Source organism: Chionomys nivalis, chromosome 19 (assembly GCF_950005125.1).
Source record: "Chionomys nivalis chromosome 19, mChiNiv1.1, whole genome shotgun sequence".
Taxonomy (NCBI): Eukaryota; Metazoa; Chordata; class Mammalia; order Rodentia; family Cricetidae; genus Chionomys; species Chionomys nivalis.
The window spans coordinates 59641441-59660808 of record NC_080104.1 but is presented as its reverse complement, the minus strand read 5'-3'; the positions used below and the strand labels follow the sequence as shown (position 1 = coordinate 59660808).

The 19368-nt window shown below is 44.4% G+C and overlaps 1 protein-coding gene across 2 annotated transcripts in view; it reads right to left on the bottom strand.

The window, feature by feature from the left end:
* Fkbp5 (FKBP prolyl isomerase 5) overlaps positions 1 to 19368 on the bottom strand; it is an 84355-nt gene that overhangs the window by 41473 nt on the left and 23514 nt on the right. For both annotated transcript variants that reach the window (XM_057751236.1, XM_057751237.1), the window contains exons 2-3: positions 4881 to 5006; positions 420 to 564 (exon numbers count right to left, since the gene is read on the bottom strand). In XM_057751236.1, the coding sequence (XP_057607219.1) occupies positions 420 to 564; positions 4881 to 4985 (250 nt within the window). In that variant the 5' untranslated portion in view covers positions 4986 to 5006. The remainder of the gene's footprint in view (positions 1 to 419; positions 565 to 4880; positions 5007 to 19368) is intronic.

Below are 19368 nucleotides of genomic sequence, written 5' to 3'. Positions count from 1 at the left end.
AACTACAAGTGCAGAGGCTCCCTGAAGATGGGCGTGCACACAAGGGCTCTGCTCGTGCCGCTCGTCCACACTGCAGCAGCACCATGTGGCTCGCAGGCTGGGTTTGCTAGCCGATAGCCCCCTCTGTGTGAACACCGAGGGAGAGGCAGTGGTACCACAGTGGCTGCTGGCGGAGACGGCTGTCTCTGTCACGCTCACACCAAGGCACCAGGGGTCTGTGCCCCCGAAGGTGTTAGTCGGCCAGTGCGAACGTCGGCTGTAAAGACATCCTCTTCCCACTGTCTGATACCACGGATCCCAAAGGATCTCAGAGACTCCTGGGCAATCTGTGGGCCACACTCGCCAGAGACAGGCTTCACTGCTTCTACAGAATACAAACAGAAACTAATCTAAACAACATTGCAAAGATTGCCTCTTACCTTTGCCCAGGCTAAAGACAAAGGGCTCATTTCTATCATGGCTGGAATCAAACTTCTTCCCGTTTGACAGCTGTCCTTTGTAGTGGACATAGACTCTGTCGCCAATCATCGGGGCCTCATCAGTGGACCCCACTCTTTTGACAATCTAGAAAACACAAGCACAAGGGGGAAAATGTAGAGCTTTTAATTTATAAAAGAATTAAAAGGCCACACAGGCTACTCCACGGTGCCCAGACAGATGTGCCAATTCCCTCTCGTTCCTCAAGGTTTTCTTCATTGCCCTTTTGGAAAACAGTCTTCTCCTAACCCTTCATGTTACAGTCAATATTACTACTACGGCAGCACTCTCTCAAAATAACGAGGCAGGCGCAGGGGTGAATGGATCACCGCAGGAGACAGCCTGGGCTACAAGGTAAGCTCTGGGCCAGCTAGGACATACTGTGAAACCTTATCTTAGACAAAACAGAATTAACCAGGTGCCTCAGCTGGCTGGCTCAATGCTCCACACTCTGATGTTAAAATCTCCTAAGACACAGACGGATGGGCAGACTAAACGTACACAAACCGAATAGGCCACAGCGTGCAACACCTCTTCAACAGCCACAGCAAAGCTTACTTACTTCCCCCTTTGCTAAAGATAGATCACGACTCTACTCTGCTATTCCCCGATGTAACAGGGCACATTTCCATTATTTGAACAATCTGTAAAATCTAGACTTGGATGATACCAAGTAACTTGTTTTCTAGTTAAAAAAGAAAAAAAAGAAGAAAGAAAGAAAAGAAAAAGAATAACTCCAAAATGAAAAATATTTGGTCATTGTAAAATCGAGAATATTTCTTTTATTCTAATGCAGCTGGTCAATTCTTGGAAAAGAAAAATCATTCCTGGAGTGTGGTGGTGCAACTTAGCCTGTCAAGCATCCAGGGTCATTTTCAGCAGTACCTAAAACAGCAAGCAGTTAACACCTGATAACATCCTCTTTGGGAAGAGTTTGATTTTCATTTAAATAATTACTTGCTTTTAAATTCTTGGAGATGTGTCTCTGCAGCCCCACCCCACATAAACACCACATAAACATCATGAACTTAGATTTCTCAACTTTCTCAACTCAAATGCCCGATCTTTTGTTTTGTTTTGTTTGAGACAAGGTTTCTCCGTGTAGCCCTGGCAGTCCTGGAACTTGCTTTGGAGACCAGGCTAGTCTGGAACTCACAGAACTCTCCTGTCTCTGCGTCTAGAGTGCTGAGATTACAGGCATGCATCACCACCACCACCCAATATAGGCTCAAATATTTTGTAAAGGAAAAAAGGCAATATTGCTCTTCCAGGCCTCTCTCTCTGTTTGATTTTTCAAGATAGGGTTTCTCTGTGTTGTCTTGGCTATCTTGGAACTTCGTGGTAGTTCAGGCTGGCTTCAAACTCACAGAGATCCTTCCTCTGCCTCCCTGAGGGATTAAATGTATGCACTACTATCACATAGCTTCTTCCAGGCCTTAAAAGAAAAAAATTCAAAAGAGTAATTTTAAAAAACCTATTTGAAATCCTTAAGAAGCTCTGGTTCCAACTTGCATGTGACACTAGGGCCCAGTGACAGCATGGGTGGGGATTTGCACCTGAGGACTATTAAGAATCCCCAGGCATATGGGATGCATTGTGGGAGTCAGAGGCCAGCTGCAATGGAAACAGATGCGACAGCATCACTCCAGAGCGGGTGGCAGGTACGCGTGTGTGTTCTGTGTGCGGAGCAGGTGGCGGGTACGCGTGTGTGTTCTGTGTGCGGAGCAGGTGGCGGGTACGTGTGTGTGTTCTGTGTGCGGAGCAGGTGGCGGGTACGCGTGTGTGTTCTGTGTGCGGAGCAGGTGGCGGGTACGCGCGTGTGTTCTGTGTGTGGAGCAGGTGGCGGGTATGCGTGTGTGTTCTGTGTGTGGAGCAGGTGGTGGAGCAGGTGGCGGTACGCGTGTGTGTTCTGTGTGTGGAGCAGGTGGCGGAGCAGGTGGCGGGTACGCGTGTGTGTTCTGTGTGTGGATCTGTCTTGTCTGTCTCCCCGGCAAGATGAAACTTGTGCTTAAGTCTTACGTTGTCTTAAAGATAAAAATCTAGTCTTAATTAATTTGAAGAATGCAAACCCAACTTTTATTTTTCTTGATTAGTATTACTATAAATTTTACAAATAGAAGACGTTAACAAATGCTCCAGGTAATAGCTGCCAGATCCCTGAATCTTCACCAAAATCCTCATGGTGATTTGGAGGATCTAGACAGTAATAGATGTTATGACCTAAAGATCGTCAAACCACAAACATTCCTAATAAATCTAAAACTTGCTGTCTTTAGATTTATTCCCTAGAACATAGGAGACTATAGTCTACTCTCTGTTTATGTAGCGGGCTCTGAGCAGGCTAGGCAGCAATGTGCACCCCCAGTGGAGGGATACTGTGGTCTGAAGCAAGCATGACTGCGATCTGTCCTCTCTAAAGTCTATGTTGAAATCTGACTGCTACTGAGCCTCGTGTTGGGACACGAGGACTTCAAGAGGGAAGTGGGTTTAGGTGGAATTAATGCCTTGCTTGTGTGATCTCCCGGTGGAAGGACTGGGTTCACCACACAAGTTGTAAAAACCTTGACTGCTTCTTGTTTGTGCCTCCCAGACTGCCTGCCCGCCCCTCTGCTTTCCACAGTGAACAAGGAGGTGCAAGCGTGCCGTGTTCTTGGACTTCTCAGGCTCTGGCCCTGGAAGCCAAAATAAACGTCTCTTTTATGAATCACCCAGGATCCTGTTACAGAATACACAAGGTCTGAGGGACCTGCAGGCCAGGTCTCTGGATGTGGCACACTGAAAAAAGTAAGGGAGATGCTGTGGACAGCCTGAAAAGTCTCCAGTGTCTTGAGAAGTTTCTTAGAGCTCTGGAGGGGAAGCCTCAGAAGAAGACAACATGGACTGACAGCAGAGGGTAGGACAACAGGAACGCATGGAAGTTCAGGAGACCAGCACAGAAGACAGGCGTCCACATAAGCAAGGAGAGACAGGACCAACCCACCAGTGCCGACACAGGAGCGGCTGGAATTCCGCATGGCAGGAACATTAAGAATATGCAAGATAAGCTCATCAGAGAAAATTAACCACATAAAACGTGTGACGACAGCGTGGGACAGGCAAATGCTGAACGTGTTCGAGTTACTGCACCTCTTGATTGCAGCTCATTCTCCTGTGAAATGGGAGAATTTGGCCCACCCTGCTGGCACAGTCTTATATCCCAATTACTCAGGAGACTAAGGGAGGAAGATGACAGGCTCAAGATCTGCCTGGGTTACAGTGTGAATTCAAGGGCAGCCTGGGCAACTTAGTGAGACCTTGTCTCAAACATACAAAGCTGGTGATACTCCTGTCTAGCATCCAGGACGCCCTAAGTACCATCCGCAGAACCACATTATTAAGAGGGTAATGCCTCCAGAACATGGCTGCTGAGACGCAGACTACAAACTATAAGGAGTCTGAGGAGATAGTTCACAGGTAAAGTGCATGCTGGCAAGCAGGAGAACCGAGGTTCAGATTCCTAGGGCCGATGTGAAAACCTATTCATGACAGAGGGCGTCTGCAACCCACGGGCTTGCTGGCTACGCAGTCTTACCAAAACAGTGGCCTCCAGGAGTGATGAAAGGCCCTGTCTCACAGACAAATAAAGTGGAGAAGTGACTGAGAAAGATATCCTGACAGAGGGCAAGTACACGTGCACACAAGCATGTAACACACACACACAATGAAAACTCGTGCACACAAGCATGTAACACACACACAATGAAAACTCGTGCACACAAGCATGTAACACACACACAATGAAAACTCGTGCACACAAGCATGTAACACACACAATGAAAACTCGTGCACACAAGCATAACACACACACAAAATGAAAACTCGTGCACACAAGCATGTAACACACACACAATGAAAACTCGTGTACACAAGCATGTAACACACACACAATGAAAAAGTATTTATTGTGCTTAAATAAATAGGAAGGATGACTCAAACATACAGCCTGTTCTACATCATGACACATAGAAACAGAACCTGTATATAAAGCTAAGTCCTCTGCTTCTCCTCTATAAATTCTTTAGCACAGCTACAGGGTAGCTTCAGTACACTAGAACAGTAGTTAAGACAGCAATCCATCCACATGCATGCTCTAAAGTAAGGAGAGGATGCAGTCTCTTGGAATCAAGTGTAACTTGGGCTATTCTACAGGACATAAGATGTGTGTGACCCAGCACAGTCTCAGCTGCACTTACAATCTGAGATGAACCCCATTATGAAGAAAGATGAGAATTGAGCTGTAGGGCTTACTACTTCGCCTTAGTTAAAAATACCAGCCCGCCTGCCCCTCCACAAAAAGGCTGGACAAACCCTCCCTCTTCCTTCTGCAGAGCAGGGTTCCCTCGTTACACCCCTCTGTGCCTTACCTTTAGTACTCCTCTGTCTTTTTTGGTAGTAATATCTTCTCCCTGCTCAAGCACTGTGGCTGTTGGGTTTTCTCCATTGTTACTGGTGCCTTCATCAGTAGTCATTGTCTCTTATAAGAAGAAAACCTGCCAAAAGAAAGGTATTTTCTGCAGTGAAAATATCATTTCTTAATGTGCCTGAAAAACCCCCGAGAACTGAGCTTACATAAGACTAATAGAGTTAAAACACCAGAAATAATAACAAAGTATTCACTGCACGCATGTATTGATGTCATCAGACAGGTCAGTAAAACATCACCCAGTTCTTCAATTTCCCGTCTAGCCCTGGTCCTAGATTAGAGGGTAGTACTAGCCGGATCTGCTGCTAATTATACTCCATCAGACGACTCTGCAGGGAGACGCTGCCCTCTCAGAACGTTACAGTATCCTTCTCTTTCGAGAGAACTAAGAGCTTCTCCGGTGCTCTGCTAAAGGCCGGGAGTTATCAGCCAGGCATCACTGAGGTTAAGAAACAGCAGAGACCCGAGGCTCAAGAATGCAAGCCCCTGTCATCGCTGAACCTTCTGGAAGACTGCACTTTCCACCGCTCACTTCTGACAGCTACAGGAGGAGGTTTTAGGGGCTGGGAGTGGTGGCTCACGCCTATAATCCTAGAACTCAGAGGAAGAGGCAGGAGGGTTACAAAGTCCAGGCCAACCTGGATTACTTAATGAGTTCAGATTAGCCTGGAGAATAAGATACCATATTAAGGGGGAAAGAAAAAGAAAAAAGAAAATAAAAAAAAAAGGAAAATCAAAACAAAATCACCCCACACACACAGAAAGGAGAGAACAAAGTTCCCTTTCCCCTGTCACTCAAGGTGTCTCTCAAAAAACTCTAGATTCAGCTTCTGCTATTCTCTGCACACACCACACAGAGCAAACTGACCAAGTCCTTTTCCGCAGCCAGCCCAGGGCTTTCCCGCACCACCGACCTGATAGCTCCTTCTTCTTCCCCCACATGCCAGCTCCACTGCCTACGTGTGAGTCACTCTGCCCATGTTTTACCCTTCCTTAGCTCTGATTCAATGTTTAATTTATGAGGCATTCCTGGTAGAGTTAAAGGGTCTTGGGGAACACGGTTACGCATTGCTCATATTCAGAGCCCTGAGTCCTCCCTCTGCTCCTACTTGGGCTACTCTAAACCTTTGTGCAGAGAAGTGACATCAGAATAAAGACTCTACTCTCACAAGGAGATCTGAATTAAGTGGTAGGGTTTCTCTGTGTTAACAGCGCTGGCTGTCCTAGAACTCGCTCTGTAGTCCAGGCTGCCTCTGAACTCATGGAGATCCACCTGCCTCTGCCTCCTAGTGCTGGGGCTAAAGGTACGTGCCACCATCCTGTCTACATGAGTAGCTCTTACTGCTAATGTCATCTGACACTTCTTCATGCAATGTGAACGGAGACTGCTCATTCATTTCCGGCCGTCCAGACCCAAATAATCACACAGAAGCTATATTAATTACAACACTGTTTGGCCGATGGCTTAGGTGTCTTATATCTCAAATTAACCCATTTCTATTAATATGTGTATTTTACCACAAGGCTCATGGTTTTGTTACCTCTTGGGTAGCTACATGGCATCCTTGACTCTGCCTACTCTCTCTCTCTGTATCTCTTTCAGCTTGACTATATTCTGCCCTGCCATAGACCAAAGCAGTTTTATTCATTAACCAATAAGAGCAACACATATACAGAAGGACATCCCACATTAATGCAAGGACAAAAAAAAATATTATCAATCATCAAGAGGAGAAACAAAACACACTTTCTACTGCTTTGATTAATTTTATACTGCTCCATAACTGAGCAGGAAAAATCAAGAATTACCAATGATTTCCTGGAACAGGTTCTTACGTAGCCCAGAATGGCCTCAATCTGGACACTCTCTTGCCTCAGCCTCCTGAGGCCTGAGGTTAAGGACACTACGAACCAGCTGAGAACTGACCACTTCCACATTAGGGTAAGAACAGACCCTGGGTCCTCTGTTTACAGTCAAAAAACCAAACAAAACAACTTCTATCCTGTGAAAGACCATTCTATCGATACAACTACTGACCAGACAAATGAAATGCAGCATTTTAACTCCTTTCCAAACAAGCTAAGCTTTCTCCACTGTGAGAAACTTGCTGTGCTGACAGATCTTCAGAGAGAGCACTGAAACCCGAGGGCCAAACCCCCACTCTGGATTTCCTAGCACAGTTTATTCCAGAATAAAAGGTCCAAGTGTTTGGCTCAGGGTAAGTGAAAGCTAGAACAAACTGTTCTCAAACAAACAACGAAAGTTAAGTACCCAGTCTACATGATGCTGGACTAGATAATAAGAAAAATCAGACAAGCTTCTGGAAACCCAATGTTCGTGACATATTTTCTAACGCGCAGAAACTTGTGTGAAGTACCTAACAGCAGAGAGAGATGGCCTTGTACGTATCTGCGGGGAGCAGATTATGGTCAGTATCCATGGAAATATGTTTTTGAGGTTCTCACAGATACACGGACCTCAATCATCACAACACACGATCAAAGCACTGGAGAAATTAAAACTACTATGTGAAAAATTCTTGAGAAAATGGTATCCAGCACCACTCTAGATTACATACCAGGAAAGGAGAGGGGCCCTTCCCAACCCAGGAGAAAAGACCTTCCCAACCCAGGAGAAAGGCCCTTCCCAACCCAGGAGAAAGGACCTTCCCAACCCAGGAGAAAGGTCCTTCCCAACCCAGGAGAAAGGTCCTTCCCAACCCAGGAGAAAGGACCTTCCCAACCCAGGAGAAAGGTCCTTCCCAACCCAGGAGAAAGGTCCTTCCCAACCCAGGAGAAAGGACCTTCCCAACCCAGGAGAAAGGTCCTTCCCAACCCAGGAGAAAGGTCCTTCCCAACCCAGGAGAAAGGTCCTTCCCAACCCAGGAGAAAGGTCCTTCCCAACCCAGGAGAAAGGACCTTCCCAACCCAGGAGAAAGGTCCCTTCCCAACACAATGACATAAACCCTTTAACAGGTGATGTGTATCAACACCAAAACTTGAGTGGTGTTCTCACACCAGGTAGAGAAAAACTAACCAGCAGTAATTGTTTCTGAATGCACAATGGCCCAAAGTCCATTCAAAAATCAATTCAAGGAATCCAAGTTGTCTGGCAGTGCTGGCCATGCCACATTACGGAACTCTGAGGTCTTGGTTCTGAGCACACATGTGCAGTTGACTGGGCATGCCACCATACCAAGCAACACCAAACAGGACTGCCTGCAACCGCTTGGCTCAGAATGCAGGCTACTGCGTGCTATAAGAAGCAGAGTTTTGCTGTACATATTGTTTTCTGCTCTGATAGAAACATCATGGGTTAGTGACATACAATGAACACTATCATCTTTCTACTGTTGTTTCTTGGCATGGAATATCAAATCAGTCTATCTTTTGAGTTGGACTGTACAACAAATGTACATGACCATCTGTTGGTATGCATATCTGCTTTCATCTTTAACAAACAGTAAAAATATATGTACACCAGCTGGGCGAAGGTGGCGCACACCTTTAATCCCAGCACTCGGGAGGCAGAGGCAAGAGGATTTCTGTGAGTTCGAGGGCAATCTGATCCACAAAGTGAGTTCCAGGACAGCCAGAGATGTAATCCTGTCTTGAACCACCCCCCACCAAATACATATATATGTATATGTATACGTATATATGTATATATATATACACAAACCAAAGAAGTTTTACAGTAAACTATTACTGATTTATTACCAATAAATGTTCAGTTTGTACACCTATTTAATATACCCGATGTCTGGGATTACATAAGAATTACTTGGTCAAAAGGGTCATGAGTGTGAACAGAAACCCAGTCTAAGCAATAGCCTTTTAATAGGTGACATGCGTCACAACCAAAGTCCATTGCAGCAACAATCAGATAAACACTTTCACGGTGCTGAATGGGAGGCATACATTATTTATGGGCTGTTTCTCTAAAAATTACTTAACTGGAAGGCTGGAGAGACGGCTTTGTGGTGGAGAGCACCAGGGACTGAGGCTGGATTCCTAGCACCCACAGGTGGCTCACAACCATCTATAACTCAGATCTAGTAGATCTGACACCCTCTTCTGGCCTCTATGGGTTCCGTACGCAGAGGGGACCCAGACACACATGCAAGCAACACCCATACACATAAAATTAACTAATTAAAGAGAGAAAAAAAATGTTTTCTCCAGCCAGGTGCATGCTGGTGGTGGCGGCAGCATACACCGCCTGCAACGCCAGTCCTTCGGAGGTGGAGGCAGGAAGATCCAGGGGTTAAGCATCTGCCTTAGCTACACAAGACCCTCTCAAGAAGGTCAGCCCTAAACACACGCAAGCAAAGCTACATGACCTCGGAAGGTTGTATTTATAAATTTATACATACAAACACGTAACAATAATAATTAAAGAATAGGGCATGGATCTGAGAAGGGGGCACAGAGGAATTAAAAGGGAAATGATGTAAATAAGTATTCATAAATGAAATTCTCAAAAGAAAAATAATTAAGTTAAAATTAAAAGGTGAAAAGGGAAAAAAAACTTGGCTTGCTATTCAAATAAGTAACAAATCCCCACGCGCCAATTTGTTGGCTCTGTAAATGCCAACCTGACAAAGGAACTTATTCAGCCTTTAAGGGAATGCAAGTACTAGAAAGCTCAGAGAACGGCTCCTAACAGTACTGTTGCGTCCATGTGAAGAAAAGTACCAGGAATCCTCAGAACAAGAAAACAAACCCTTTCTCGGGTTTCCAAGACAGATAAATCTTAAAAGAATAAAGAAATAAACTAAATTTTCCAAATATTTCTCCTGAATTCCATTTAGGCCAATAGAAGTACAGGTTTTTGTAAGCAAACAAACAAATAATCTTTTTACTTTATTGTGTTACATAAAAAAGACAGGCCAATTCTTAAAACCCTTAAAGGCAAACTGAAGAAGTTTCACTATTTTCCAATGGAGTCTTGTGTTCTTTCCCCACCCCAGTTTTAGTCTGGACTTAAAGTCACTCTTACCTAATGCTATTATTAATTCATGATAAAGCTTATTGTACTGCACCAGCTAAAGGGGGGAAATTGCTTCCCAGTGCCGCAGAAAGGGAACACACAGTTCCTTCTGTTATGGACGTGACAGATAAGCTCGCACTCTCAAAGTGCTAGTCAGCAAGCACCTGAGACGAGTTTCAGCTAACTAACCAAAGGCTGGACCTCCCACACTGACACAGTGTCCACCCAGATCCCCCCAGATCATCAGCAGGGGACTGAGAGCTTCAGCTAACTAACCAAACGGCTGAACCTCCCACACTGACACAGTTCCCATACCAGTGTCCACACCAGAGATCCCCGAGGCAACAGTGTTTGGAAGCTGATTGACACTCCGATGAGCAGAAGTACCCTGCAGGTCTCCTATCCTCACGGTGTGCTCCTAAGTCTTACCGGACAGATGTCAGGCCTTTAAGTCTCATCCTTCGGGCTTCTTACTAACGCTGCTAACTAACACTGTCGCCCTTCGGATTACCTGCAGAACTTCTGAAACGCTGTGTGTGCCGGGACTCCAAGCCGGCGTCAGGGCACACTGCATGGTCTCTGTGTGAAGCCGGCGTCAGGGCACACTGCATGGTCTCTGTGTGAAGCGAGATGTGGCTGAGAACCACGGCTTCTCTCAGTTTTCCTCCACTGTCCTTTTCGCTCTGTGTGGGAAGAGCTTTTCTTTGATGGAATTTTTAGATCACCATTTGGTCAGTAGCTATGGCCAATATTTTGTTTAGTCTGTTCCAGAGACTTTCTTACAATTAGTCATGTTTTCATCTTCACATGATGTTTATTAATTGACTGCGCACTTTCCTTAGCACTGTGAAACTTCACCTCTCTCTTCAGCTCCTCCTTAGACTAAGACAGGACACCTCCTCAAAGTAAGCATTTGCTAAAGGTTGTTTAAAAAGCCGGGCGGTGGTGGCGCATGCCTTTAATCCCAGCACTCGGGAGGCAGAGGCAGGCGGATCTCTGTGAGTTCGAGGCCAGCCTGGTCTACAAGAGCTAGTTCCAGGACAGGCTCCAAAACCAGAGAGACCCTGTCTCGAAAAACCAAAAAAAAAAAAAAAAAAAGGTTGTTTAAAAAGACAACGTGAAGAGCTGAGTTTCCCTCGTGTTCTCAGAGCACTGGACAGCAGTGAGGACAGGAGAGGGACGGCAGGTTCTCCTGAGTGTGAAAGTTAAGCAGGAGAGGGATGAAGAAAGATGCCAAGACGACAGCTGGAAAGTTTGGTATTCGCAGCAGGGTTTTAGAAGAAACGAATGCTCTGGGCAGAGGGAGGTAAAGGTTTAGTTGTGTAAAGGACAAGTCCTGTTTAAACTCATACGGGAAAGAGGAACGAGAATGAAAAGTAACAATTCAAGAAAAGGACGCTGAAAGTCTCGGCAGTAATTACTCACAGGTGCCTACTTACAGCTAAACTGACCGTGTTGTGAAATAAAAAGGTTTCTTTTAAACATATTCTTATTTTAAATAGGAATTTATTTTATGTGCATGGTATTTTGCCTGAATGTACGTCCGCATACCACACGTATGCCTGGTGCTTACAAAGGCCAGAAGGTGTCAGACTCCCTGGGATGAATTACAGACAGCTGTGGGTGCTGAGAACTGAACCTGGATCCTTTGGAAGAGCAATCACTCCAGCTCCAAATCAAAGTATTTCCTTAAGTGGGTAATTATAAAAATGTCTGAATATTTGGAAATGTGAACCATCATGCTATAGTTTGTAAAATGATGAGTTACGTGTATGTGCAGCTGACAGTTATCTAGCTAAGCCTGGAAGCATTAAACACTCAAGTCACCAAACTACAGAGGAAATCTTCCTTAGATGAATGTTCATTCAAAAAGCACACCACTGCCACGCCACTGTGGCAGACAAAGTGTGTCACTGTGGTGCCCAGGGATGACTTGGTCTCCTAGGTACTGAGTTAGGGATGAGACAAACTGCTTGGATCTGAATGTGTCACTGTACCTGCAGCTAACAGTGTGCAGCTGGTTACAGTCACCTGATTACAATGTGTCACTGTACCTGCAGCTAACAATGTGTGCAGATGTGTACAGAGTCACCTGATTACAATGTGTCACTGTACCTGCAGCTAACAATGTGTGCAGACATCTAGAGTCACCTGACTACAACTGCACAGACATAGCACCTAAATGTCAAGTGTCTGTTCTCGTCATTTCCCCTCGGTTAAGATGGCTACACACATCGTCTGTATGTATGCTTTGAGATATTGAGTCCTGAGTGTGAACCCCAAGAGGGGAATGTAAGCCTATGCTGTGCTAGGCACTGTTCTAATGTTTCCACTATGACAACAAAAACAAGCATCTCTGGGAAACTTACATTTGGTGATGGCAGAGACAGCAGAATGAATCTCTGCAACTTTGGTCTGTGTTGTTGGTTTTGTTTTTGAGATAGGGTCTCACTATGTAGCCCTTGATGGCCTGGAACCTGCTAAGTTAACCAGGCTAACCTCAAGTTCCTCACAAGTGCTGAGATTAAAAGGGTGTGTTACCATGCCTGCCTCCGTGTTTTTAATCTTAAAAAAAAAAAATCAAATTTCTACTTGGTAGCAGAGTGGTAGGTTATTAACTTGAGGTGACTCATTAACACCTAATAGTTTAGTTCCAATTGCTGCTGATTTCTAGGAACAGACCACCAGAAGGCAATAAGCCCCACAGTGTAGAGTGTGCTCCTTTCTTAGCTCCACCACTTATAATAAAGGGCACATAAGCAGTACTGACAAATGGTGAGGACTGTGATTTTCAAAAGCAGTTAAAACGATGACAGAAAAACACCAGGCACGATACAGAATCAGTGCTAAAATGCCATGACGAGCTGACTAGACTTCTCTAAATTGGGAAAAAATCATGCTGTACCCAATCGTAACTTTAAAATTAAAAATAAGATTTGTTTTTCCTCAGGAGCGATAACTAAGAAAAAGGGGCATAACTAACCATGTAGGCGTGAAGTGTACTGAAGAACACCTGTGCATGCACAGCAAGCAGAGGGCCAGGACCGCACCTCACCATCTCTGGAGGACACACTGGCTAGCGATGGGGGAAGAGTTGTGATGAGGGAAAGAAACCCAGAAGCAAAGTTCCATACACCATTGTGTCCCAGAGCCGGAGCAGGGTCACCGTCAAGAGCACTGACAGCTCTTACGGAGGACCCGGGTTTGAGTCCCAGCACCCACACAGCAGCTCACAACCACCAGTAATTCCAGCTCCATACTATCTGACCCCATCATCTGGCCTCTGCAAGTACCCCGCCCCGCCCACACACACATGGTACACAGGCATACGTGCAGGAAAAACAACCATACACATAAATAAAATATTGCGCTCTCCTGTAATAAACCACTCTCATTCAGACATTTCAATGTAAATCAAGCAGATGTTAAAAGCACCTCTTTTCCCTGTGTTTCTTAAAGGCCATTTTTAAGTCCAAAAGAAAAACTGTAAATAGGCTTCATCATAAGAGTTGAAAATGCAAAAGAATGATTTCCTTAGAGTACTAAAAAGTACACTAATAAATACTTTCTAAGTTATCGCTAAAAATAAATTTCCTGCACTTTAAAGATAAATTACAGCAAAATTTAATATATAGCATCTGTTTGTAGTTTGTATACCTTTCTAATTTCTGGAGATATGAAGGTTTGTGAGCACATGGAATAAATCAGCTCTTTAAACAAAGAATAGCATTTTGGATCAGAGAACAAGCCTTCCTCCCGTAAGAACAAAAGCTTTGGGCACGGAGGCTGAAAGGCCAGAAGGCACCCCTTATCTACAGGCACTGGCTGCGGAGCCTTTGCCCTCAATTTCTCTAGCTATAAATTGCATGGGTTAGGCTAAAACAACACTCCAGCTGAGACTTTATATTTAGAAATTATCTGTAATGAATAAATCTATGCTTTATGGAAGTCAGATTTGACAGGTGGAAAGGGAAAAATTCCCAAAGAATAAAAAATTATTTTAGTATTCTAGAGCTCAACTCTCCATTCTAGCGGGGGGGGGGGGCAATTGTGAGCTCCCCCAGCTTCTGTCGCTGCTCTAACAAATGTCCAGCCTCACTGCCTGAAACCACATAGCTTACAAACCTGCACTTCTGGAGGAGAGATGTGCAGGAAAGAGAGCAAGCACGGTGCATCCTGCCCATGGGCCGAAAGGGAACTGCTCTCCTGGCCTTCCCCAGATTCTAGGTGCTGCCTAGTGTCTTCGCCAGTGGTCCCCTTCCTCCATCGTCAAATGCTGCATTTCTTTATTTCCTTGTTCTTTCTTTTTTTGGTTTTTCGAGACAGGGTTTCTCTGTAGCTTTGGAGCCTGTCCTGGAACTATCTCTTGTAGACCAGGCTGGCCTCAAACTCACAGAACCGCCTGCCTCTGCCTCCCTAGTGCTGGGATTAAAGGCATGCACCACCTCCGCCCGGCTGTAGAGGCTGGAGGTGGGCTTCAGGTGCCTTCCTGAGGTGCTCTCCACCTTATTTTTTGTAACAGGTCTCACTGAACCTAACCAATGCATATTTGACTGGACTCTGGACAACAGGCCCAGAGACTCACACTACCACAAGTGGCTTTTCATGTGGGTGCCGGGGATTTGAACTCAGGCCCTGGTGCTTGCTAACAAGCGCATTCCCGACAGCCAGTGTGCTGTCACTGCTCTTCTGTAGTCACAGCTCCCGCCTGCCACCACAAAGTTTCTCTTCTTAAGAACTCACGTAAGAGTCTCTGTGAGTTCTAGGACAACCAGAACTACCTAGAGAAACCCCGTCTCAAAACCCCCTATGCTTCGATAAGTGTTGTAATAAGAGCGGCGGGGCTGCATCCCTGGCATCCAGCCGCCCGCATGGCTAGCTTATGCCCCCAAATAATTATACGGAAACTGTATTCTTTTAATCACTGCCTGGCTCATTAGTTTCAGCCTCTTATTGGCTAGCTCTTATATATTGATCTAACCCATTTTTAATATTCTGTGTAGCACCATGATCTGGTAGCTTATCAGGGAGATCTTAACCTGCGTCTGTGTCTGGTGGGCGAATCATGGTGACTCCTGACTCGGCTTCTTTCTCCCAGCATCCTGTTCTGTTTACTCCACCCACCTAAGGGCTGGTCTATAAATGGGCCAAGGCAGTTTCTTTATTAAATGAAAGTAACTCCTCCATCATTTCCCCTTTTTTTGTTTAAACAAAAAAGAAAGGCTTTAACTTTAACATAGTAAAATTACATATAACAGAACAGTTATTAAGTAAGAATTACAGTTACAATATTTATATCTATTTTATCTTTTATCATAACTAATGAAAACTATAACTATAACTAATCATTCTTTAACTCCATCAAAGACTCCAGAAGGATATAATATTACCTAAGCAAACAAGAGATCCAAAAACTCTAGAAATGACAGAGACATCTCACTGCCTGGACAGTCACCCAAAGTTCCTCTGTACCCGTTGGGGCATCCATCTTTAGCCTTTAGCCCCATAATATCCAGCAGACATTTTTATCAAGCAGGAAATTTTAAAGACAGTTTAGTCACTTTTTGCTGTGTCCTGCAGAATGTCTCGCAGACTCTTTTATGAATCAGGAACCCCGAAAGACCATCTCACCTTTAGGCAAGTTTAGCAGTCCTCTCTCTGTGGGTTCTTTGTGTCCAGTTTATGTATCAGTCCATGTAAGAGCAGTTTTTTGCCTAAATGGCTATCAAACTCCTTAAGGAGCCAATTTGGTGTCCATCTTTCTCTTGAAGTAGATTGGTGCTGCCAGGAGCAGATGTGTCTCATTGTCATAAAAAGCCCTAAATTATTAAAACACTTAAATGCCATATTTTGTAGCCTTTGAAAGATATGAAGAATGCCTATCTGAAATATATCTATACATATCTAGAAAATCTAACTAACATGACTACAAGCTTTACTATTATCGATGATTATCCATTAACAACCTATATTTATATTACCATTTTAAATGAACTATACAATCACAATACCTTAATCAAGATTAGAAATACATATACTTATAACAAAATTGACCTTAAAATCATACCAATGCAAATTATTTATATCTATATCATAGTAACTCCTCCATCAGATAAGCAACCTTGTGACAAAGCAGGGACAAGCTGGACTATCCAGTCTTTCGCCTTACACACACCACAATGTGCCCTCTGTCCTGTGAAGCAGCATCCGAAGTCTTTCAGGAGCCATTCATTTGCTTATTATAGATACCCAGTCATGTGACCAACACCATTCAGTAGGTTCCTTCATGCCACATTTAGGGCTCCCCGACAGCTCTGTCCTTTCTTTCTCTACCATCCACTTGGATAGCCAAATTCTAATCTGATAGTAAAGTAAAAATCTAACGTTTCATAGATATTCTAAAAATGCCTTCAACATGTCAGAGTACACAGACCGGGCACTAACCTGGTCTGTCTGTCTTTGTCTTCTTTCATTTTTACTTTTGGTTTTTTGAGACAGGGTTTCTCTGTGTAGCTCTGGCTGTACTCGCTCTGTAGATCAGGCTGGCCTCTGCCTCCCAAGTGCTGGGACTAAAAGTGTGAACAGCCACCACCCGGCTACCTGGTCTTTCAATTCCACGACACACTGAAATTGCAAGAAAACAATACACACGGCATTCTTCCTCCTCACTCCTCACTGGCACATCTCTCTGAAACGAGACTGGGGCCCTTGCAGTGCTTTACTGTAAACGTGAAGATGTATAAGCATCACTGTCAGACTGTGAGAAACTCACAACAAATCGCTCATACTCTGCATACGGTGTGTGCGTGTGTGTGCACTCTCCCCATCCCCGTAAAGCCACCGTCACAATCCAGATAACAAACAGATCCGTCACCCAATTTCTACTTCCTTCTTCCCCAGCTCAGGTCTCTAGGCAGATTCTGGTCTGTTTGCTGTGTAGCGCTGACTACCCTTGAACTCAAATGATTCTCCTGCCTCACCTCTTCACGCTGGGATTACAGGAGCGTCACCATAACTAGTTCCACTGTGTTTTCTTTTACTCATTTTACTTCAGAAAAATTTGCTACATCCAAAGCTACAAAGATTTTCTTCCAGAAATTTCATAAATTTTTGCTTTACATTTAAGTCTATGATCAACTGAATTTACTTTTTGTAGGGGACACAGAAGTCTTTGTGCTCACAGACACGCAGTAGGGGGAACCTGGAATATTAAATAGTTAGGGTTGCTCCTTCAAGGGAAGAAATGCGAAGCCCATGTCCCTCTCCCCCCAGAAGGCCGGAACAGAATTACTTTCTAGCCTGGTGACCTCCGTGCTATGGGTGGCTGGGGACGCCCAGCACTGGACACTCCTCGTAAGCTTTCTCAGTCTATAGAACGGAACTTGACGGGAGTGTCAGACGTACTTGCCAGTCGATGTAGTTACATCTGACCTCTATTTTGTTCCTTAGAGACTTAGGCATGCTTTGTTGTACACAAGGGATTGTGCAGAAGAATAGTTTTCACCAGATTGTGCTGTGCTTAAATTAGCCTAAAACAAACCACTTGGGGTCAGACTCCCCAAGTTTGAGCTCATGCATGCTACTGTGCCATCTTGTGCTGAACGGCCATCTTGTTTCCCGTGGCTGGTTCCACTCTGCTGCCCTCTGCGGGTGGAATTAATCCTTGAGGGTTAAAATCTACCGCCACTTGGCAAACAGGTATTACTCATATCTCAGAATTTTTTTTTTTTTTTCCGAGACAGGGTTTCTCTGTGGTTTTGGAGCCTGTCCTGGAACTAGCTCTTGTAGACCAGGCTGGTCTCGAACTCACAGAGATCCGCCTGCCTCTGCCTCCCGAGTGCTGGGATTCGTGCGCCAACACCGCCCGGCTTCATATCTCAGAATTTGAGCGTTTAAAATACGTTCCTGTACTGTTGGCACTTTTTGTTTAACCAGGATGAAACCACTGGCCATTAGTCATCGGTCACACCTCCGTTCTAGGACGCCCACTACAACTAAATCCTGCTACTAGCAAACACTAAGGGTCTCTGCAGTTTATGAGACATTAATCATGATCCTGGAGTCCGTCACAATCCAGAGTCAAGCTATAGGATTAAGTTATTGTGGAATGATGACATCAAATACTTAGACAGCAAATTTTAAAAATAAAAAGGGGTTATATACACCTACCTAAACCTCCACATACCAAGAGTATAGTATGAAAAAAGGATTATTTTCTAAACTACAAAGATCAATTTGCTCCAAGTTTTTGTGAAAAGTTGGGTTTTTTCCTTTTAAATCCTATTTTTATTTTATGTGCAATTGGATTTTGTCTGTAAGTATGTCTGTGTTAGGTCTAAGGTCTTGGAGTTACAGTTGTGAGCTGCCATGTGGGTGCTGGGAATTGAACCTAAGTCAGTGCTCTTAGCGGCTGAGCCGTCTGCAATCCCCAGTTTTGTTTTTTCTATTAAACAAATTTGAAGGGCTTATTATTCTATGGATGTATTTTGCCTGCATGCATGTCTGTGCAGTATGTAAATGTTTGATGCCTGTCACGGTCAGAAGAGGGGTTCAGATCCCCTGGGACTGTTACGAGCCACCATGTGGGCTATGTTCTTAAGGGTTGTTTCTTTTCTGATCAAATCTATTTGACGTTGTGGTAATGTTGGCATCACAGAATGAGCTAGGAAATAGTCTGTCAATTGTTATCTGAGAGTCAGTGCAAAACTGATGTTACGGGGGCTGGAGAGACGGCTCAGAGGTTAAGAGCATTGCCTGCTCTTCCAAAGGTCCTGAGTTCAATTCCCAGCAACCACATGGTGGCTCATAACCATCTGTAATGAGGTCTGGCGCCCTCTTCTGGCCTTCAGGCATACACGCAGACAGAATATTGTATACATAATAAATATTAAAAAAAAAAAACTGATGTTACGGTTCTTAAAACATCTGGAAGATTCCTCAGGGAAACCATGTAGGTCTTAGTTTTCCTTGGAGGAATCCAGCCTTTGGCTTTGTTTCCACAGATGACGCCCTTCGCAGGCTGTTCACTGCTTCTGAACTAAGCCTTGCTGTCCTGAATCTGTCTACTCATTAGTGAAAGCAACTCATAATACTATTTTTTATCTTCTCTTTGAAACTGCGTCTTCTATATTTTTGTTACTTTCATGCCCAACTTGCAGTGTGCGCCCTCTTCCTCTCCTCAGGCTGGAAGTTCACAGACCATGTTTGTATTTTCCAAGAGACAACTTTTTACTTCACTGGCTTTCCCTGCTGTCTTTCTATTCTCTACTTTACTGATTTAAGCTTTATCTTTGATCTGTTTCTTCTATTTACTTTAGCCTTTGTTTTTCTCTACCTGTTTTCTTAAAATCTGTTGATAAGTGGTCAGGTTTGCAGTCTCCAAGGGTAACTAGAGACCTCTTCAGGGTCCATCCGATTCTGATTCATGTCTTTTGAA